Consider the following 23,960-nt stretch of genomic DNA (forward strand, 5'->3'; position numbering starts at 1 on the left):
ACAGTTTTTCATATTTTTGCACAGTGCCTGCATCGCTTACATTTCTGCTCTGCGCGCAACAATTGTATATTTTCTTCTGTTCCATGCCAGTAGCGACACGATCTTGCGCATGATTTTTCATATTGCCTTGTACACACTGTATATAATATGTCCTGTCATGTATCGTCTTCAATCTATCCTAAATAAAACCGCCTGGAGGACTTTGGGGCAGGGCCGCCGTGGATGTGGCTGGGGGCGCATTTGGCCTAGAAGGGAAATTCGGAGGAAAGGGGGACTTTCTGGAACATCAGGAGACTGCTGGGGTGTACAAGGGGTTACAGTGGGTTGCCGAAGGTCGGGGCGGGCACCCCCTAGGGGTCCGCCCCGGCCACCCGACCCTCCCCAACAAGACTCAACCCAGTCGGGTAAAGGGCTTATATCCCTCAAGGGACAGAGTCCGGGTCTTGCCTGGTACTTCAGTGTCTCACTCGTTGCGACGATCATGTAAAAGTGTCTCCCTCGTCCTAAATGCCATGCCCTAGTACAGTAATCGGTTTCCCCGCCGCTCTCATAATCCTCAAAGGTTATATACCCGTGTCTACCTTTGTCATGGTGGCCTCAGCCGACAATACCCGCGGTTCCCTTGCTACAATGGCAAAATATACCCGATACTTTCCTTGCGATAGTCGTAATTCATTTACCCGCGACTATCCCGTAATAACGATGAGGCGGTGACATTCTTCACCCACTGCTGCTGCTTCTTCCATAATGAGAATGCGCGTGGCTCCCTTTTTTTTATCGGTGCCCATTTTTTTCCGCAGCTCCCTAAAAACTACATCCACGACGCTCCACGTAGGTGCACATCTAAACAAATTCTCGCAACAATGTGGCTTGTTCTCTGCTGGCACCACAGTCCAGTGCAACCTCACAAAAAAATACATTGGTCCTGAAAAACAGCGTTAATCCGGATTATCTCGGGCTACAGTAATTTTTAATTCAACGCGCTTTCGAGAACGTGACATGGAATTCTTAATATACGTGATAAATAAAGGATGATGCATAGGCCAGGCCAAGGCCACAAAAAAAAAAAAAAAAAATGGCGGCGGAGGCAGGAGGAATGGCCATAAAAAATTCACGACTAAAATGAAGAGAAATACTTTTGACGTCTCTTTTTTACGTATAATGGCCTAGTTCGTGACTCATTGCATTCAGACATTCCTTTGAGTTTAAAGGAAAAAAAAGCGGCCTTTGGGGAGATCCACTTCTGTACCTTTTTTACACACGGTCGAGTCGTATTATTGCGACCACCTCCTGTTTGCGACTACAATGTAGTTAGTTTAGTGGTTCCCTGCCCGCGGTAGTCGTACCACTACGGTATAGTCGGGCCATTCAGAAAAAAATTATCCGTAATGGCGGAAAAAAACGAGTACAATAACAAGAAAAGTGCAAAAAAAATTACGACAATGAGACGGATACGCATGTCTGGGATGGGGTTAGGCAGGCGTCCTAGGCATGTTTAGGGAGGGATAGACAAGCCTCGTACACACGTCTTGGGGAGATGGGTAGGCAAAGCCACCCCCCCCCCCGACCTATTTCAAAGACTACGCGCACCACCAACGTATTTCTGGGGGAGCCTCACCAAGTCACCTCATCCAGTGCCGTCTTATGGGCCCCTCAAGGGAAGAAGGGCCTCACAGAAATTAGAACCGGTTGAAATTTTTAAAAATTTATTAGGTAGGGCCTCGGAAAAAATCACTTGACCCGGAGGCCAATGATGCTCTTAAGACGGCTCTGACCTCACCTGAGGCTCTTTCATTAATTCCTGTGTGAATTCTAATTGATCCTATAATTATTTCCCTCATTAATTCTTCATTTTATTTCATTCTGAAATTATCTCTTCGTTGATCCTAAAATAATTTCTTTCATAAATTCTAAATTAATCCTAAAAAAATTTGTATCATTAATTATCAATTTTATTCTGATGCTGAAATTATTTTACTTCAGAATTTATGAAAGAAATCACTTTTTTTTTCAGGATCAATGAAAATTCTCAGAGTAGTAGGTATAATTTTAGTAAGTGCAAAGTAACTTTAGGATCAAATAATATTCTGAACTTTCGTTGATCCTGAAATGAAATTTCTCTCATTCATTCTGAATTTTCACCGATCCTAAAAATATTTCATTCATTTTGAATTTTATTGTTTCATTAAAATTTTCTAAAAATATCGTGAAAATTTCATCCTAAGCCGTTTGTTTCATAATTTCTGAGAATTTCTGTTGTTCCCAAAATTATTTCCGAATTTCTGTTGATCCTGAAATTACTTTTTCTTCACTATAAATCCGAATTTCATCCTAAATTTCTGAATTTTAAACGATCCTGAAATAAATTGTTTTATCGGGCATCTGTTCCTCAGCCACACCTCGTTGGGCATTTTGCCTGTTTCGGCCTTGTATTTGTATTACAAATTTCCATTGATTGGTCCTCAAAATTATACCTCTCATTGATTCTGAATTATCATTCGACTTGAAATTATTTCTGTCGCTAATTGATTATTTCACAAAATTATCTTCACAAACTCCTGATCTTCACTGATTCCTGAAAATCATTTAAAAATTAAAAAACCGTTTCTAAACCCTGAATTTTCATTGATAATTTTTTTTTCTCCAAAATTACGAATTCTTATACCTTTATACACAGTCAAACCACGTTAGTGCGTCACCCGGTTAACACGTCACTCCGCTTACCGGGTCACTTTTTGGAAGTCCCAATTGTCCTCAGGCAGGAACTGGCACAGCTGTGGCTTACTCCGTTTAACGAGTCACTCCGCTTACTAAGTCATATTTTTGCTCTTCCAAGAGCGACTCATTAACGAGGTTTCACTGTATATTGCAATTTTAACAAAAAATTATGCTCCATTAAATATGTATTTTGTGATTCGCATTCCGAAATTATCATTACATCTGAATTTTCATTAATCCTAAAATTATTTGTTTCATCAATTCTGGATATATATTTTAATTTATTCCCTAATTTTTCATTAATAATGATATCCAATCCGAAAACTATCATTGATTATGGATCTCCATAATAGTTTCAGAATCAATGAATTATCATTATCTTTTACTCATAGTCCGTGCATATTTTTTTGTACAATTACCATTATATAATTTCTAGTTGCCGGCAATGGCTGCCATGGCCCCCTTCAAGCCAAACACCTCTGTACGATTCTCTTATCCTTATTTTTCCTAACTATAAATCTACTATACTGAAGAATCAGGCAAGGGGACATGCTTTTGCTCTAAAGATAGGAAATAATTTTAGAAGAATAAATAATAAGAATTTAGTGGAGGAGGAGGGGGGGGGGCAGAAAAGTTTTCCCCTCGGCACCCTCCCCAAACTGATCTGGACGCCCCTTTCTTACTACATATGCATCACACACAAAAAAAAAAAATTCATTCATTTGAACACATGAATTTTTATTAATACTGAAGTAATTGATGATTGCTTCATATTAATTCTGAGTTTTTATCGACCTTAAAATTAAGAATTAATGAAACCAATTATTTTAAGGTCGATAGAAATTCTGAATTAATGAGACCCCAGTTATTTTAAGGTTGATAAAAAATTATGAAACCAATTATTTTATCGACCTTAAAATAATTAATTTCATTAAATTAATTCTGAATTTCTATCGACCCCAAAGTTATTCCACAATTTCTACTGATCCTTAAAATTATCGCTGAATTGATCTCAAAGTATTTTTCCATTTATCCTGAATTTCAATCGGTTCTGAAATCATGTCACTCATTCATTTATTATTATTATTATATTATTATTATACCTGAAATCATTCCTCACTAATTCTGAAGTTTTATTCATCCTAAAATTATTTCTTTCACTAAATCCAGAAAATTACAAATAGTCATTCATTTCTGATCTCATTGATTCTGGAATTATTTCTCATTGATTCTGGAATTATCATTGATATAGCGCGCGCACAGGCTGAATTACGTATATTGCGTACAGAGCTGAAACCTGGAGGGTGAGGCTATTTCATCCTCCCCCCAACTTTGTAAGGACGCAGAGTGTCAATATTTAATGACCATAGAATGCAACTCGCACCTCCCCCCCCCCATACATACGAGACGACCCCCGCCCCCCTCCAATGGTTTCTTCAGGTCAGTGTCAACCTGCGTACAAACAATTTTTCATTATTTCCTCTACTTTGCATGCAGGGCCGTGGCGTGCCTTCCCGGGGCGGAATTTTTCTTGCCCCCCCCCCCCCCGAAAGGGATATTATTATGCAAAATAAGTACATTTTTCACGGAGGTCTCCCATTTGGCTCGGAGCTATGGGGCAGAGCCCCGATTGTCCCAGCCTAGTTACGGGCCAGTTTGCATGCCGACACTTTCCTCCCAAAGATTCGGGCTCTTGCGGGGGGGGGGGGGGGAGGGGAGAAGTGAAAGCCAAAAAAGGAAAATCGCACCAAACTCATCCACGCGGCCTAACATCACCATGCGAAAATTCTACATATGGATCACACAAAAAATAATCATGTTACGAGCATTTGTGAATACGTGAGTGGCATCCGAATATGGCAAAGAGCACCCCTGAAGCAAATCTTTTTTGTTTTCAAGGTTAGGAGCCAAAATATGCCACAAAGTGTCTCAAACAAACAACAGGTTCCTCTTCGGCAAGAAAAGAGAAACGAAACTCGTCCATCATTTTTTTGTTTATGCAATTTGTGACCCAATTCTTCGGGGCCGCAAAGATGGTCCCGAGAGCGAAAATCCACAGCCTTTCACCCTCTTTTCTTAAAATTAAGCCGACAACTCACCGACCGAACAAAGAATAATGCTAATTCTAGGCCTTAAAAAAAAAGAGCAAAAAATGTTTCTTCCTCTTGCAAAAAAAAAAAAACTTGCCAATATCGTGGCCAAAATTACCCTCGTTTCTTATTTGCCATCAGCTATTTGGTATCGACAACTATCCGGAGAAGTAAACAACTTAACGCGGTCACTGGCATCAATTTAGCTTTGCCTATTTTTTTTTTCTAAAGGTTTCGAGGCCGTATCGGCTGGATATTCCAATTTATATGCTCCAAAAAAATGATAAATATTAAATTTCGGTGGAATCTTCTTCTATGAGCCCCCCCCCCCCCCCCACAAACTCTTCCTTGATCACGAAATCCGTGGCCCCATTTTCTTAATGGAGATTGAATAAAAATTTTCTGACCAGCGAAACTTAACTGATCTGAGTTTCTCAACCTTTTTCAGCCCATGGGCATAATTTATCGTGCCCCCCCCCCCCACTGTCTTATCGATGGTCCTCTACCCTCATCCCCAGAACGAGAATCTTTTTACTCATTGAATTTAACCGAATCTAAATTTATAATGATCAAAAATTTTAGAAATAAGATCGGGGTCGTAGGCGGAATCGACCTTTGCCTTGGGGGGGGGGGGGGAGGGGGCGCACAAAAACCGTCTTCCCGAGAAATTTTGAGTTATCACCCTACAAAAAGCATTCAAATTAACAGAAATCGGTTAAAACAGCACATAAAAGGTATTTTTGCTTTCGATATCTCAATTTTAAATCGAAATATTGAACTTATTTTTCAGTTCCTCCCCCTGCCATGCGTGGGGGGGGGGGGGGTCTCTGCTCTTAATATACATATTTATTGTCATAGTTAATCAAGATGTTATCGTGGAACCCCTATTCAACTGAGGTCCCGTCGCAAGGGGCTGGGAGAGCTCCAGCCCGAGGCTGTTCCCATAATTTTAGTTTTCAGACTAACTTCTTCCCGTGAAGAGTCTCATCCGGGAGTCCACCAGATCTCAGCTTAGGGGCCCTACTGCAGGATGAGAAGGGAGCATGGAATGTGCTCTTTGTTTTAACGTCCATATCTTGTAAAAAAAATATTCACTATGAAAAAAAGTGCCTTTCTTAGGCACTTTTGCCCATAATAAAACGGGTCATAACCCATCAAACCCCCTTCATCATGACTCTGCCGATTATTGCTGCAGTAGTGCGCTTTGCAATGATAGATACTAGTAAGGTTGGGGGAAACGTAGGTTCACCTGAGACCCAAGGGGCATTTTTTTTTTCTCAATTGATACAAGATTACAATGATACCAGTGTAATAAGGTTCAAAAAATGCATCCTTCCACGAAGAGATATACAAAAACAATATTTATGATTAACTTCAACTAAATGCGAGTAGTGAGAATGAGTATAAATGTGTTTACAATTTTGCAACATCAACAAGAAAACCAGGATTACATCATCCTCTACATAAGGCCCCTTTCACACGATGCGGATGCGGGTCCGCATACCCTTTCAAACGAGCGCTATCGCCCGCATCTTTAGTTCGAAATTCGTGCATATAAACTGTTTTTTCGCAATTTTTGTAATTATTTTTCTCCTTCACCCCTGATTCAGTGGCCATAGGCAGCCTAGAGGCATTCTTTGGTGGTTTAATCTAGAGCCACATAGAATATGGGAATAAAGATGTCTTCATTCCGATCCTCACAAGTAGTCGATGGGAGAAAATGTCTTCAGATATTTTCAAAATATTTTGAAAAAAAAAAATCCGTCTTTTCGGAAAAATATGGAAGAAAAATTCCAAAAACATCCAAAACATTCGATGTTCCAAAAAAAAAAAAAAAAAAAATTCAGGAGTACCTACGAAAGGAAGCCACCCCCCCCCCCCAGTCTCTCCTTGTCTATCAGAATTTTCTCTGGCACGACCACGCCCTACTGGGCAATGAGATAAAATTACGTAAGCTACAGAGCCTGATCGTGCTCGGTCTGGTCTGTTCTGCATAGGATGTGAAGGGAGGCCCTGGATGGAGATGCCTTGCCAATAACGTTATCATTCGGAAGACACTTAAAAAAACAATTGAGTGCATTTATAAGCACGCAGAATACATTCATCTACAATGCGGGCCATTTCAACGAGTTCGAGCCGCCGCCCCCCCCCCCCCCCCGAGGCAAAATTCCAAAAATTCCTCAAAAAAAAAGCTTGCAAGTGGAAATTCCCCAGAGCCCCCATAATTTTCAACACATTCAATGTAGTCTTTTATCCTCGTCGGATGGGGGCCCCCTCAAAATCCCTTCTCTTCTCTCCCCCCCCCCCCCATCCAGCCCAAAAGGACGTCTTGCCCATAAACATCGAAATAAAACCAGTTTCACTTATTAGAATCGTTTCAACGACCCCCCCCCCCCCCCATCATCCATTGCTGAAAGAATTCGGAAGGAACTTGGAAATTGGCTCCCCCAGGGTTCGCTTGACCCCCCAGAGTCTTGACGCGATAAATAACCCAGGTGCATGCATGTGCGTGGTTCTTCTGCGATACGTAATAAATCTCGACCCCCGGTAGGTTGTGACGTCAATGGAACCGAAATAGGTCGTCTTTAAGGCATCGAGAGTGTGGGAGGACCGAACCGAGAATAGAAACGGGGGCCCGGGGCCTCTTCTCGTCACTTATGCTCGAATAAACATACAAATCCCATCCAGACACCGCTAATATACGGTGTTGTATATACAGATACGGTCTATTTGTGGGAACGTCTTGGATATCATTTTGCACGGCACAGTGACCACGAGAGAGAGAGAGAGAAAAAAAGACCGTTATAACGTCCGATAAATACGTTTTAATCAGAAGCCGAGTGTGACGACCGGGCCGTGGTCCCGCATTAATTTTGGACCCCGCGGTGCGTGACACTATGCGTACGTATATACAGTGAAAAAGACCTCTGGAGATTCCCATTTTTTTGCATTAAACATCACATTTACACGTTTTTTCTCACGCTCAGTGTGCGTATGCTCGGGTGATTTTGCCATTCTCGTGGACTTCGACACAGTTAATGGTATCTTTTGGACTGGTTAAGCCACTGCAAAAGATGTACGATGACCCTGGCGAATTTTCAGAGACCCGGGGTTCTCAATATTTTGAGGGCCTTCGAATTTACGGATAGAAAATTTTCTACAATAAAAATCTAAAAGAAAATTTGGTGGGGAGTCGCTTTTTATTTTGAGCGAGGTCGTGGTCCCGCATTAATTTTGGGCCCCGCAGTGCGTGACATTGTACGTATATAGCAAAAACGGCCGCTGTGGAGGTCCTTTTCAGTGTTTAAAATGGTATTTAAACATTTTCTCTCACGCTCTGTGTGTGCACGCGTATGCTTGGATGATTTCTCATTCTTGTGGGCTACACGGTTAATGTTATCTTTTGGACCGGTTACCCCACTAGAAACGATGTATGGAGATTTCGGAGACCCGGGAGCCCTCGAATTTACTGATACATTTTCTGAAAACAACCTACAAGAATACTGGGTGGGGAGCGCCTTCCGCTTGGCTCATTTTCGCCACTCTCCTTCATTTCTGGCTATATCGGTGAGGCACCCTTGAAAACCTCACAGGGGCCCTGGATGCGCAACTCATCGTTTCGGAATTAATGTTCGAAGTCACTCGCACCAGGGACGTCTAAGGGCCCCCCCCCCCCCTAAACACAAAATTTGCGAACGAAAATCTCGTAAATGCTTATTATGAACATTAACAAGACATCATGTAGGAGTGGGGGGAAGGGGGGTTATTTTGACTCGGGCAGACAGTTAAAACGCCACCGCCCTAAAACGCGAAATTTCGTGGCTATGTTAGAGCCCATGACATCTATCAGCAACACCGATTTGGAATCGGTCTAGTCCACTAACACCAGGATTCGGTTTTTAATTTTTGAATATACTATTAGGGCATTCATTTTCCTCACAATGGGGGTCAGTGGTCCCTATTATTTTTAAAGGTGGTCCTTCGCTCTCATTTCCTTGATGAGTGGCTCCCATTCCATATTTTCTGTGCACGTGGCTCTCACATTTTCTCACAAGGCACAACTGGCCCTTATCTTCTTGGCAAAAGTGTCCGCGGTCTTCATTTTCTTGGAACGGTGGGACCCGTGGCCTTCATCTAGTTGACACAAAAGATCTGTGGGGAACAAGATAAGACCCTGAGATTACGTCCCACTCTGGCACCGTGGTCAGTTTTGAAAACACCGTTCTAACCATTTTGTCACGCCATTTTTCAGAAGAAAAAAAAAAAGACCAGCACCTCTTACTTTCAGAGACAACCAGTAAGATCCCAAATTAGATACCAGTTTCTACCACCGGTACATCCCGGGGTATCCCCAGATTCTCAAGAGGCGATATCGCCAACCTTCCGGCCTAGTTCCACGCTCAATTCTGCTACGACATAATCGCATTTCCCCACAAACCCATCGACACAGCGGTCGAATCCATCGATGAAACACGGAAAAACGGGGAAAAGGACACTTCCTTGAGGAACACCGCTTCCAACATCTGTAATTGTCCCTCGCTAATTATAAACTTGGTAAAAAAAGCCACTGCCGCACGCGAGACGTCCTCAGAAATTGTCACTTTCGATTGTCATTGCAGTAATGGCGGGATAATAATTGTTAACAAGCTTCCTTCCTCGACAGTAGCGTGTTGTCTACAGGGTTTAATGACACTTCATTGAGAGTCTCGCGAAGGAAAGGAGCGGGAAAGAAAGGAACGGCCTTGCGAATAAACGAGCTGTAATAAGGCTCAATGAGCCTTAAGAAAAACGGTAATGAGAGCTCGAGTCGAGGCGGGAATGTTGACACTGATGACGTTGTGATATTAGATCCCGGACACTTCCTCGTTTCTTTTGACCCGCTTTGTACTTTCTCATGAATTAATAGATGCCACTCAACAGAAACGTTGTTATACAGTCAACCTCGGTTATTGCGACAAAAGTTTTCCGAATCTCCGAAGTCGTTATAATCGAGTTTAACTGTATTTAGGGAAATGATTCCCAACGGGGGCGATGGAATGTTCGAGAGGGGCGGTAGAAACTACGGGTGGGTTAGATTGCGTTGGGGGCGATGGGAGAAAAACATTTCTGAAGAAGAGGGGGCGACGGGACAAAAAGGTCAGGAAACTATGATTTAGGCTACTAGACGTCCAAGTCTGAAAAGCCCGTTTCGATGTGTCGTCAGATTTTCGAATTGGACAATACAGTGACTTCAATCAGTGCCGTCTTAAGGCACGGGGGGCCTCAAGAGAAAAGGGGCCTCACAAAAATTAGACTTGGTTGAAATTTTCAAGAATTTACCAGGTAGGGCCTCAGAAATATCATTCTGCCCGGGGGCCCATGATGCTCTTAAGACGGCCCTGACTTTAATGAGTACGCAAACTCCCCTATGCAGTTCTACAGGAGCGGGTACATGAAGCATAAAGGGATTCGAGACCGCTGATATGGATACAAGGCCGTCTCAACAGTATCATGGGCCGCGTGAGGGGCAAGAAGTTCCGAGGCTCCCTCTATCTGGACAGGATTACCGGTCTCCCAATTCTCTAAAACAAGGGTTCTTGATCTTTCACGTTCCACGGACCCCCTCCTACAAATAAAAGGAAGACCCACAGACCACCCCACCACCGTACTAACAAAAAGGATGCCACGGAGAGTTCCTTCTATCAATAAAATGAATGCCACAGACCCATTGCAACAAAAGAATGAGAACGCCATTGACCCCTTTTCAGAACAACATTCAGTATATATGCGCTAAAATATAAATGAGTTAATTTTCTAATCAAAGCTCACGGACACCCTGAAGGTTTCCACAAGGACCCCCTGGTTAAAACAACTTGCTCTAGAAAATGACAGTTCCAGATGTCATTGTCAGGACACGTGAGGGCACCACCATCGCCCCCCCCCTCTCCAATGCGTTAAGACGTGCCCTGCTGCATAAAGAATTAAAACAATTTCAATGATTTAGATTATGGTTGCCAGCTGTGGGGGGGATTCACATGTCATAACAGGAACCTCAACAAGACCATACGCAAGCGTATCATTACATCAGCTGTGTTTTTGCACAAAATGCCTTCCGTAACGGCGCGACAAGTCACGTTGAGAAAATTTCGCAACTTGTCCCATAAATCAATATCAGACCATTCCCACGACTACAGAAAAACAGAAATACTATTATATACAGGCCCCTATCTCTACACTTATATTTCCTTCAGGAAATGCTAAAAAATTCGTGTCGAAATGATGAGATAGCAGCGGCGGCGGCTCAAAATGCGTAAATTGCTGTTTGTTCAAGAAACTGGACGCTTTTCATAGAGATAAAAAGCGAAACCCACTTTAAAAACAGAACGAACTTCAACTACTTAAAATGGCCGAAGAGATAAGATAAAACATCATACATATATATTTATGCGCTCCTAAGAGATAAAACGTTTCTTCTGGTTCTTTCAAGATGGTTTCATCGATTTCTCTTAAAATGCCGAACGAGGTTTTAAATGCTGGGTGCAAGTCGGAGGAATCTTTCAAACGGCTCCTCGTATAACAAAATCAGAAGCGTATTTACAATGAGGGGGGTTGACGGGCTGGTGGCGAATTTGAGGAACGAGTGGTCAAGAAACAGTAGTAAAATGGGACAGAACCAGCAAAATTTTTACAGGTTACTAGTTTACCGCTTGCGACATGCAACATTTGCGACATTTTGCTGCCTTTCTCGCATAGATCCGCCTCTTCCTAGAGAAGGGGGGACTAGATCAGTCATCGACCGAACGAGTAACCTGGAGAATTGACAAGAATGTGAGTGGCCAAACGAGATCTAAAAAGTGTGAGCATGGGGAAGACCAAAACAGTGACTAAGAGAGCGATGGACCAGGTCGGTGATTGTCGGGAAAAAAACCGATCTAGAGAATGTAAGCATGGGAGTGGCCAATAGTGTGACACATGCACCAGGTCAGTGAACGACCAATATAGCGACCTAGTTAGTGTGAAATCATGTCAGTGAACAAAACAGTGAATAACCAAAAGAGTGACTTGGAATGAATTGAGTACGAGGGAACAAAACGGTGATCGACGAAAAGAATGGCTTAGATAGTGTATGTAAGGGAGTGACGCGAGCAAGGGACCAGGTCAGTGAACGACTAGAGTGACAAAAAAAAAAAGACCAAAAGAGCGTGCAAGCAAGGGAGTCACCAAAAGAAGTTGCATTTAGTTAATCAAAAGAGTGACCTAGAGAGCAAGGAATCACGCCAGTGAGTGACCAAAGTTATGTAAAAGCATGTGAGTGACCAAAGTTATGTAAAAGCATGTGAGTGACCAAAGTTATGCAAAAGCATGAGTGACCAATGTTATGTAAAAGCATGTGAGTGACCAAAGTAATGTAAAAGCATGAGAGTGACCAAAATAGTTTGCAAGCATGAGTGTGACAAAAAGAATGATGTATAGAGCAAGTGACCAAGTCAGTGAGTGATCAATAGAATGATCTAAAGAACGTAGGATCAGTTGTCGTGGGCGATTGCAAGAATGACCTAGAGCAGCGGTTCTCAACCGCGGAGCCCCTAGGGCTCCGTGTGCAACTCCCAGGGGCTCCGCGGCGACTCGAGAAAAATAAAATGAATCAGTAAATTTGATAGATACGTAAATAAGAGGCTTACAAGGTTCTGCCATAAAAATTATGTACAAAAAAGGGCTCCTCGAGTCAACCTGGGCTTCGCCATAGAAATTATATACTGAAAAGGGCTTCACGAGTCAAAAAAGATTGAGAACCGCTGACCTAGAGCATGTGGGCGACCAAAATAGTGTCCAAGCATGTGAATGATCAAAGAGTGACCTGGAGAGTAAGCGCCTAGGTTATTAAGTGGCCTAGAGAGCAAGGTACCTAGTCAGTGAACGACGGAAAAAATTACCTAGACCGTGTGTCTACGCATAGGAGCGATCCAAAAAGTGAGCTAGAAAGCGAGGGACTAGGTCAGTGATGGACGGAAAAACTGTGCAAGCAAGTGAAAAGAACGAGAGGCGTATTTACAGGGGCGGGGGCTGAGTAGGCCCAGGGAGGCAAATTTGAGTGGTCAAGAGACAATTACACCAGAATCAACTTTTCCCTGCGGTTCCATTCCGCGAATAATTTTCGCATCGGACACTGCTATTACTTTGATCTCCCGGTAGATGGCACTCGACCACAAAAGAATAAATACCCTCGTAAACAGACGTTAATCCCAAACGAAAACTCATCGAAACGAGATCGATACAAAAAAAAAACAAATTCGAAGCCATTCATCGCAGTCAGGGAAGTCATAAAATAAAAGCATTAATTGCCATCCAGGTTATCGATGGCAATTAATCTCCTTTCCTGAGGCTAATCTGTCCTTACGACAACACGCCGAGGTTAACCTTGAAGGAACTAGCATACATTTACTATGGTAGTCTTTGGGTAAGGATTTATGGCTGGTTAAGCCAAGTTTCCTCCTCCTCCTCCAAGGTGGTGGTGGTTATATTTTTCCCGGATGTTAATCTCATTGCTCTGATGGACGTTGGAAATTGCTTCGAGGAAGTCGCTGTAAGGAAGAGAGAGGAAACGCCCTCGTTTGGTTTATTTATGAGATTCCTTCTCGCAAATTCTAGAAAACTCGATTATGGTAAATGTTCTGGAATTTCAGACATTTCGCATAATTCTGGTCTAGAGCGCGACCAGAGGACGCCACCAGAGAGACAAAAGTACGGAATTTGTAGAGAGACAGAAAACTCAGAAAAAGTGGGGCAGAAACTCGGAGAGGGTGGGGTCGGAATTCAGTTACTCGTGAGGCAGAAATTGAGAAATGATTGGGGTGGGGGGGGGGGCGGTAGAAATTCAGAAACCTGCAAGTGAGGCAAAGTCAGAGACCGGGACTGGCAAATGAAGCAGAAATTCAAAAACTGGCAACAAGCGAGGTAGAACCTTTCAAAAGGTGCGGCAGAAATTCAATAATTGAAAAGTGAGGCAGAATCTCAGAGAAGATGAGTTCAGAAATTCAAAAACTGCAAGGGAAGCAAACTCGATAAAATGTGGGGCAGAAACTAAGAAAAAAAAAAAACAGGTAGAAACTTGACAGTGGCTCTGTAGAAAAGGCAGGCTGTAACGTATCTACGAATCGATAGAATTCTCAGCTAAGGCTTTATTAATAAGCAAAAGTCAATCATATATATTGCTGTCCCGCCCCTAGAGACATACAGCGGAAGCTAAAGTCAAAATAAAATGAGTGTTCGATGCAATTCACTCCACTTTTACGACCTCCTAATATTTTAAGGCTCGTTCCGGCCGCACCCTTCGTTCGGCCCTAGATATATAATCATTTCTCTCAACCCTTTAAGCGGCAATGACGAGATATCTCGTCTTCATAAAAACCTCTCATTGACAAGCTCGGATACCTCATAAAGTTGATTTCTCAATGAAAAACGTTTCCTCTGTACTCCTTAGTTTCCACCTTGCTGAAAATCGGAAGAAAGCCTACTTCATTAAAAAATACATACGGCATTTTGAAGGGGGATTAGGGATTTCTAATCAAATCAATTTTTAATAGAAGCATTTTGATTGAAACCAGACCGTTATATAACACGGAGCCATCCATATTCAAGCTTAAATTCGTGGCACTGGTGTTTCTAGTGGAGTCGGGCTGGCCTATTCCAGGGTCTCACAGGCGTTTATTGAAGAGCAAAAAAACACAGAACGCCGTGTTCTCTGTAGCATCACCGAGAAACTTCACACGTGAAAGATAACCCGCTGAATTCCCACGGATAAACTAGACACGAGTTCTTTTTTCTCAAGGGTAACCAAAAGGTAGAACAAAAGCCCCCGCAGATTCGGTTCAACGTTATCCGAACTGATTCGGAAACTATTAAAAAACGATTCGGGAATCCGAGGTTCGTCTATTTTAGTGTTTCCAAGAACTGGCGGCACATCGGAGGCAAAGGGTAGCTTTAATAAATTACAATATGTGTTTGCTCGGGATTGAGGGTGGAGGCAGTGCCGTCTTAACGCATGGGCCTCCCAAACATGAGATCCGAGTTGAAATTTTCTGGGATTTACCTGGCAGGGCCACCAAAAACCACTTGGCCCGGGGGCCCACGATACTCTTAAGACGGCCCTGTTTGGAGGTCATGAGAATTCTTTTTGTGCATTGGCATTCGAGATTTTTTATTTGGAACACACACGAAAGGTGAATTTTATTAAATTGGATTTAAAAATCAAGCTCTTCGTATCTATTTGGCCCTCGAATGAAGAGCCCTTATTGATCTATTTTACACCCATCGAAGTATTCGGCTTTCACACAGAACAAGGCCATGGCAGAAATTACTTAATTTGGAGCTATTCTCCTTCAACAAGGCCATCGTGAAATTTTATGCCCCCCCCCCATGTAATTAATTTATAGCGTGAGAAAAAAAAAAGTGTTCCCGGGCTTTATCTTTCTCAGCATCCCCCTTGCGATGGCAGAATTGCATCAAATCAGGTCGGAACGAGCGGCCCACAGGGACACCACTAATGATAGGCTGCTTGATGGGATGGGGGGGGGGGGACTGGATAGTGCCCTCATCATGGATAAAAAGAGGAAAGAGGGCTGGATGTGCCGGACCGGATGGCCTTCGAATGTATCTCGAGGGCTTCCCGGTCGGACACCTTCAGCACTCTCCAGCACGGACCAACTCAGCCGAGTAAATGGCTAATATCCCTAGCGGGACAGAGCCACGTCCCTGCCTGGTAAGAAGAAGCATCCCCCTTGCGGTGGGGGGGGGGTGCTATGCAAAAGTTATTTGGTCTTCACACGGATTGCGGTCATCGCAGAATCTACAGTCGAATCCCGTTAAAACGAACTCCAAGGGACCACTTTACCCCACACCAACTCCGGTCATATATCGCCATACAGCAATATCCAACCAGAGGAGTTTAGTGGGAGATGAAGGCTCCATCCATTGTTGGTCGCCCCAGGCTCAGTAGGTAAAGAACTAACTTGCTTCTAACGTTCTATGCTCGCAATTCGAGCACATGAAGGAATTCCAGGTTTTTCTATTGTTCCTACGTAAACTTATCTGAGGGGGGTTAGAAAGGTGTTCGTTAAAACGAGATTTTCACTATTCGTTAAAACGGGATTCGACTGTATTAGGCTTCAACACGGCCATCATAGAAATCATTCGCCTCCAACATGGCTATCGCCAAAGTTCATGAGCAATTTCCCCCCCCCCCAATAATGAATTTACAGCGTAAACAAAATTATCAGAATCGTCCCAGGCCTATCAGCTCAACCCTTGTGGAGGGGAGGGGGCGGCATGCCCTTGTGGGAGGGAGGGCTTCGGGCTTCACGAGTTATTCATCTTTTAAAGAGAACATGACAATCGAAGAAGTTATTGGACTTCAACACGGCAATCTGAGAAGGTATTCATTCTGCTCTCACAGACCGTTTTACATAGTGACTTATGTTCCCCCCCCCCCACCACCCCAAGAGGGCTGGCAGACGGGTATCTAGACCGGGGGTCCGAAGATTCCACATTCTTATCTACCCGATATAAATTTATCACTCGGAGAAAAATCAATTTATAGGATATCTCTCCTTGTTAAAGCACAAAGAGGGCCCACGGGCGAAAAAGATTTAAACACTAGTCTAGGCATTTGGGGGGGGGGGGGGCTTCTCGCGATCATTTTCCACCACTAGCCTAATGTAGGATTCATAGCCCTGAATTAAATCCGATCGGATTCACGGCGCGCATCTAAATGAGATAAAAACAGACCGACCGTCCGTCGTCGCGTCGCTCAATAAATGAGTTTGTTTATCGCGACGATCCGATCGATCGATCGGTTCTTGAAAATGTCACCGCGTGGGATTGAATTGATAACAATGCAAAAAATAAGAAAACGCACTCCCGTCCGCTAAAAAGAAATAAATAAATCCGCCGCAATCGATCGATCGATCGTCCCACGCGTTATCAAAGCGGATTTATCCGCGCATCAATCCCACAAAGCAAAAGCCGGTGCGATTCAATTACGGACGTAATTAAAAAAAAACAACAAAATGGATGGCGTTCGTGACGCGAACAGCAATCGCAGCGTATAAATCGGTGTTAATGGCATTAACCCTTTAAATAAAATGGCCGGTGACCTACCTGTTTGTGTATTGCGGTAACTGGCGGCACGTGCGGGTATTGGTAGTGTTCGAGGATTAACGATTAGGCCGGGCCGAAAATAGCCTTGTCTAGGCCCCCAGCATCAAAGCGGAAGATACGGCCGATAAGCGTGTTTCGAGAATGATAATTAATCTTTGGGAATATCTAGAACGGCGTTTCCCGGCCAGTGTTCCGTGGAACCCTGGAAGGTTTCTAGTTCCCTGGGGTTTCCTCCATGATATCGCGAGGGGAATTTAGAAGAAAAAAACGATTAGGAGAGGCTGCTAAATATAGCTGTAGGTCTGGGCATCAGGGCCGCAACTATGGGGGAGCGGGCACTGGACCCGGGGGGGGGGGCGCAATTTCATTCTGAAATCTCTCCAACATTACAAGGGGGCGTCAAAATGCGTGCCTGCCCCGGGTGACCAAGCATCTAGTTGCGACCCTGCTGGGTATATTCCAGTCGCCTTAGGTCAGGGATGTCTTAAGAGCACCATGGGCTCCCGGACAGGATTTTTCTAAGGCCTTTACTGGTTAAAAATTTCGCGCCTACAAATTTACGCGCTTACTTTCATGTGAACCCCCCCCCCCTACCCCGCACTTGAGGCCCTCGGACACATGCGCCATTCAAATACACCCAAAGTTGCCTCCGTGTAAGACAACAGTAAGTGATTATTAGATACCTTTGTTGGCACTTATTCCAGACATGGCCTGACTTTGACATAAGGGGGGGGGGGGCGGGCAAATCCAGAATTGGACCCCCCCTCATCCAGTGTTTGGAGTCAAAGATTATTCAGCGAATATATATTTTCAACTTTTGGGGCGATGACCCATTTGTTCATGTAGAATTTGGGCCCACGTCAAGTAACAACAAAAGCAGCCCACCCATAAAAGCTGAAATTCTAACTGGAAACGGGTCAGGGTTACTCAAGTGACCTGGAATTGCACCACGGGCCACTTAAGGGGTTCTTAACATGTGCCTGAAACCACGTTAAGTAGTCTGGATATGTGCCGCGGATCGTTAAAGTGCCCTGAACCTATGCCGTGGGTCAATTGAGCGATTTGAAAATGTGCTATGGGCCCCCATTGGGTGCTCTGGAACTGTGCTGCGGGGTTACTCGAACGATCTGGAATATATGCCGCGGGTCGCGACGTAATTAAAAATAGATGGTACCACGGGTTACTCGCGTAATCTCGAATACTCCACGGGTCACTCTAGCGGTGTCGTCTTAAGGCACGGCCCGGGGGGCCTCGCAAAAATGGGATCTGGTTGAGGTTTTCGAAAATTTGTCTGATAGGGCCTCAGAAAAATCATTTGACCCGGGGACCCATGATGCTCTTAAGACGGCCCTGCACTCGAGTGCTCTGGAACTGTGACCGGCTCCGTGGAAGTGTGCCGCGGGTTACTCGTGGGATCTGAAAATGTGCCGTGGGTCACTCGAGTGATCTGGAAACACGCAGCGGGCCGCTTAAATGACGCGGAACTGCACCGCAGGTCACTTAAGGGATGTGCCGCTAGGTTCATTTAATTTTTACTAAATTAGGTCCAAGGTCGCGGGTGACATCAGATTACGCATGTATAGGTCAAGCCTCGACCCACACCGATGCCAGGGAGTGACCCACCCAGGCCCTTCCTGAAACTACTGTCCCAATTCATATAATACATAAAATCAGGGAAAAAAAAATTCAGAAACTAACCACAATTTACAATCGATTATTATAAAGAGAGCATCGATGACCTCATTTTTCTCTCTAATCGATTTCTTTTGTACGCGGTGGGAAAAACAACAGTAGTAATAAAATTGCAGTCTTTTATCACAAGGAACTGAGTCACGCTCACAAATATGATGACTGTCATCGAACGAGCACCTATTCGTCACTGGGGAAATGACACATGTGGCGACGTCGTGTGTATGTGTGTGACTAAGTATTTACTCACTGATGGATTAAGTCTCGCGATATTTCATTTTTTATACGCCGCGTATAACAAAACGCGTTTGGCAACCTTCCAAAATGCAAACGCTATATACGTATACTATTTCGATTACGAAGAATCGATACACGTCTCGGTGCCCGCCAGGTCGGGAACCACATTATTCACGTAAAATATACCCAAAAGGGGTTCAAGGCACCATGTAGGGGAGGGGCTTACAGACAGCTGTGGTCAAACCTCCCTTTTCCCCTTCCCCACCCCCCAATTCTTGTCGGTATAAAATTTCAAAGAAAAAAAATAGATATAAAAGCATAAATGTGTTGACCCGGGGCCCCGAATGAAGTCGGCGGTTTCAAACCTGAGGCGTGCGTACCCTGGCTGGTAAGACAAGTCAGTGGTCAGACAAGTCTAGCCCGGGGAGGGTACCCGGTCTAGAACCTTAGGTCTTCCCTTGCGGTCTTGGGATATTCCAAGGGACTACGCGTGGAAAGGGGGCCACAACTCCTCCTTCGACGACACCGGCCACTTCGCGAACTGGCCGGGTCAGTATTTAACGAAACTGGTCGACCCCACCGCGAATTGGCCGATTCCGGGCTTTCGCAGTAGCATTTATAGTTATGTTCATGGCCCCCACAGCCTGTAGAGGGGCCCCTGGGCTGTGATCTTTTGCGGGGCCCCTTGGTCAGACTTTTAACGGACCCTTTCTGTAATTAATTTATAGCGTGAAAAAGCAAAAAATGATGAGAACTGTCCCGGGCCCCAATGCTAGAGCCCTGTCATTCCCCCATGTGGGGGCCGGCCATGGTTATGTTATATATTAGGGTGTTCGACACGCTTCGGTGACCACCGCCATAAATGAGGCACGGTGATCTGTAAATATGCTGCGGGTCACTCGAGTGATCTAAATCTATGCTGTGGGCCACTTAAATGCTCTGGAACTGTGCCGCGGGGTTATTCAAGTGATCCCCCTGGCCGGCGCTTTTGCAGTTCGTTCGAACGACCCACGGCCCAGTTCCAGAGCATTTGAACGGCCCGCAGCACAGATCTTGATCGGTCGAGTGACTCGCAGCACATTCACATGTCACTGTAGAACAGTTTCAGAACACTTAAGTGACCCCCTCCCCCTGGAGCGTTTTCAGTTCATTCAAGTGACAAACTGTGCCACGGTGACATGTAAATATGCTGCGAGTCACTCGAGTGATCTTGACCTGTGCCGCGGGCCACTTCAATGCTCTGGAACTGTGCCGCGGGGTCATTCGAATGAACTGCCAACGCGCCAGGAGTCGTTTAAGTGTTCTGAAACTGTGCCACGGTGACATTTAAATGTGCTGCAAAACACTTAAGAGACCCACAGCACGGCTCCAAAGCACTCAAGTGCTATAAAGCTGTGTGCCACGACAATCTAAGTAAGCATCGGGCCACTTGAGTGCTCTGGATCTGGGAATATACCACAGGTCACAGAAGGGATGTAGCACTTACTGCACAGTGCCACGTGATCTGGCAATGTGCCACTTAAGTTCATTTTTACAAAATTAGATTTCAGGTAACGGGCCACGAGGTTTAGTTTAGATGTCCCGTGGACCACATTTTGCGCCCGCTAGCGATCATGCGTTGAGCATGTATATGATGCAGATCAAGGGGTGCTCAACCTTTTGGGGAGCACTTCGCCGGTTTTGGAACGAGTCATTTTGGAATGTACCTCGAGTCACTCGTTCCATGTGAAAATGCGCCGCGGGCCGCTCAAATGAACTGAACGCGTGCTGTCCAAGTGACCTCGAAGCAGGGTTCGTCTGATTTGACGCAACCCTTACAATTTTGAAAACCAATATTCAAGTTTTCCGAGTGGGACCCACCTTCACTCGAAAAGGGGCAAAGATTTCTGCCAACAACCTGGGGGGTCCCGGTACCATGGATCCCACAAGGGATGGGCTGACAAGGCTCCAGCCCTGGGGCTAGGGAGGATTTTAATCCTTTGTTTTTCCACGATATAAATTCATCATAAAGGGGCCCCGTAAAAGATCCCGGCCTAGGGGCCCTGCTTCAGGATATGGGGGGCCATGCCCGGGACCCACGTAAATTAGGTAGTAATCTCTGAAACTCCCTTTCCAGGGCCGTAGCGTGTCTTCTCGGAGTTCCCCTCCCCTTGAAAAGCTCCATTCGGCTCGGGGCAGTGCCCTGGTCGCCCCAGCGTAGCTATGGGCCCGTGGCTTTCGAGAAACGTTTCGAGACGGCACCACGTGGTACGAGGACGACCACGTGTTCACGAAAACCACGTGGTTTTTTTTTATTATTATTTAACACCATGGGGAGTAGTGTTGGTACCAAACGAACGAGCTCCAATTACAACACTCCGCCTTCCGAGAGTTCATGCAGTGAGGTCCCTTCCCCCCCCAAGATAAACATTTCTGTAGGGGGCGCCACCCCCCGTCTCCCACATCTTCGAGCAGGGCAGCTAAGCAGGGCCCCCCAAGTCAGACTTTTCATGGGCCCTTCTATAGTGAATTTATAGCACGAAAGAAACAAAAAATCAATTGTTCCGGGCACTGGCAACGCCACCCTTATGGGGGGGGCGGGCATGCCCTCCCCCAGTGCCGTCTTAACGCATAGGCCCACCCGAGCACGGCCCGGGGCCTCACAAAAATAAGATGGTTAGATTGAAATTTTCAAGAATTTGCCTGGTAGGGCCTCAGAAAAATCACTTGGCCCGTGGGGCCCCATGATGCTTTTAAGACTGCCCTGCATGGCCCCTCATTAATTTTTCAATATAGGAAAATCAGCAATTATATTTGTGGCCAAAAAAAAAATCGGAATTTTTTAATGACCGGGTCAGAGTCAGGCCGTATCTGCCAGCGCCGTCTTAATGCATCGGGCCCACCCGGGGGGGGGGGGCCTAACAAAAATGAGATCTGGTTGAAATTTCCGAGTCAGCGTGTATATTCGCCTGGGAGGGCCTCTGAAAAATTACTTGGCCCGGGATGCTCTTAAGACGGCAATGGTATCAGCCTGTCGCCCCTTCTTGATTTGGGTGAGGCCACGTGCGGCTCTTGGGGCACCACTATATGTGGGGCCAAATCCAAGTGCCAGCCAAAAAAAAACGTGTTAAAGTCCCGTTCGGGTAGAGATTTTTTTTTTTCTGCCTCTAAGAGCCGCCCCCTATGTGAGTGGGGGCGGCTGAATGGAATATATTTCTAATACTCACGCCTTGAATTTCTCTTCGTAGATCTTGATGGTTTTCCTGGAGAATTCCTTGAATTCGGTGTAAGGGTTGAATATCTTGCGCTGTGCGGGCAGCTCGACGCTCTTGCCCTCGTTGATATCCTGGCGTCTGGCTAACTTCACGCTCAGCTCTGAATCTGACATGACCTTTCCACGCACACACACACACCACAAGCACAATATTCAGCTCAACAATACAATTAAATCTTCTTCTCTTTAGCTGAATAAAGCTTTTGAAAAATCGCGCACAAAGCGGGAACCCCGCGCACACACACACACACGGGGAGAGAGAGAGACAAGAGAGAAATGGCGACCCTCGCGTCACCTTGCGCCAGCTGCTGCTACTAAGTACTACTGACAGATAACGGAACGTTTTCTTTCATTGAGAATTCGACAGTTGGCGATCGGAGTATCAAATGTCGCCAACGTCGAGGATTTCTAGCCAAGTTTGTTCCCGATGACGCAAGAGAGCAGCGGTTCTCAACCTTTTCTGAGACACGCGGAGCCCTTCTATAACGTATAATTTCTATGGCGAGAGCCATGGCCCTCACGTCCTAAAGCAGGGCCCCTAGGCTGGGATCTTTTGCGGCCCCCGACCACTTTCACGGCCCCTTTATGATGAATTTATAGCGTGAAAAAGAAAAGAAATGGTGAAAATCGTCCCGGGCCCCAGGGCTGGAGCCTTGTCAGCCCATCCCTTGTGGGGCCCATGGCGAGACCCCCCCCCCAGTTGAATCCCGTTTTAACGAATACCGTTATAGCGAAAATCTCGTTTTAACGAACGCTTTTCTATATATATATAATCCTCCAGATATATTTACAAAGGAATAAAATGCAAAAACCTGGGATTCCTTTATAACGAAATTTCGTTGTAACGAAGTGATTTCTCCGGTCTCTTGGAGTTCGTTATAACGAGATTGACTGTATTTTTCTATAATTGGTTGATCCCGCTTTTAACGTGGATCCAGTGCCGTCTTAAGGCAAGGGCCCACCCGGGCACCTCAGAAAAAAACGAGAAGTGGTTGAATGTTTCGAGAAGTTACCAGCTAGTGCCGCAGAAAAACCACTTGGCCCGGAGGCCCATGATGCTCTTAAGACGGCCCTGCGTGGATCTCGTTTATAACGTCCGTCCGTCCCCCTTAATACGAGTTATTTTCATGGACCCATCTTTTATTAATACAGTCGAATCCCGTTTTAACGAATACCGTTATAGCGAAAAAAATCTCGTTTAATGAAATCTTTCAGATAAGTTTACATAGGAACAACGCAAAAACCTGGAATTCCTTTATAACGGAATTTCGTTATCACGAAGTTATAACTCTGGTCTCTTGGATTTCGTAATCACGGTATTCGACTGTAATTTCCCTCCACCCCAGATAAGTTTATATAGGAACGATGCGAAAATCTGGAATTCTTTTATAGCGAAATTTCGTTTCATTAAAGTGATTTCTCCTGGCTCTTGGAGTTCGTAATAACGGGATTCAACTGTAATTTCCCTCCACCCCAGATAAGTTTTTATAGGAACGATGCAAAAATCTGGAATTCTTTTATAACGAAATTTCGTTTTAACGAAGTGATGATTCTGCTGTCTCTTGGAGTTCGTTATAGCGGTATTCGACTGCACTCGTCGAAATTTTCGGTTTAAAGCGTTTTTCCCCCACCTACAACGTTTTTTCGTGACACAGTTTCTTTTCTTTGGAAGCGCTATAAGCGGGATCCACTGCATTTATCAAATTTAATGATTTATTTTATTTTACTCGGGCAGCCGGGGAAGTGCCCACTGAGCACCCCGGTTGAGAACCGCTGAATTAGAGCAAGGGTGCTCAGCCTTTAGGAGGTTGGTTGAGAATGTGGTTCTTTTCCATTGG

The 23,960-nt window shown here is 44.9% G+C and overlaps 1 protein-coding gene across 1 annotated transcript in view; it reads right to left on the reverse strand.

Annotated features, from left to right (window-relative positions):
* Positions 1-22,442, reverse strand: part of LOC149081528 (EF-hand domain-containing protein D2-like) — a 29,119-nt gene extending 6,677 nt beyond the window's left edge. Inside the window, exon 1 of the mRNA XM_089238460.1 lies at positions 22,076-22,442. Coding sequence (XP_089094586.1) covers positions 22,076-22,236 — 161 coding nt within the window. The 5' untranslated portion in view covers positions 22,237-22,442. The remainder of the gene's footprint in view (positions 1-22,075) is intronic.
* Between the last annotated feature and the right edge of the window lie 1,518 nt (positions 22,443-23,960).

This window comes from Pholcus phalangioides, unplaced genomic scaffold (genome assembly GCF_987345545.1).
Source record: "Pholcus phalangioides strain wild (caught in Gottingen) unplaced genomic scaffold, Ppha-v1.0 ptg000010l_1, whole genome shotgun sequence".
NCBI lineage: Eukaryota > Metazoa > Arthropoda > Arachnida > Araneae > Pholcidae > Pholcus > Pholcus phalangioides.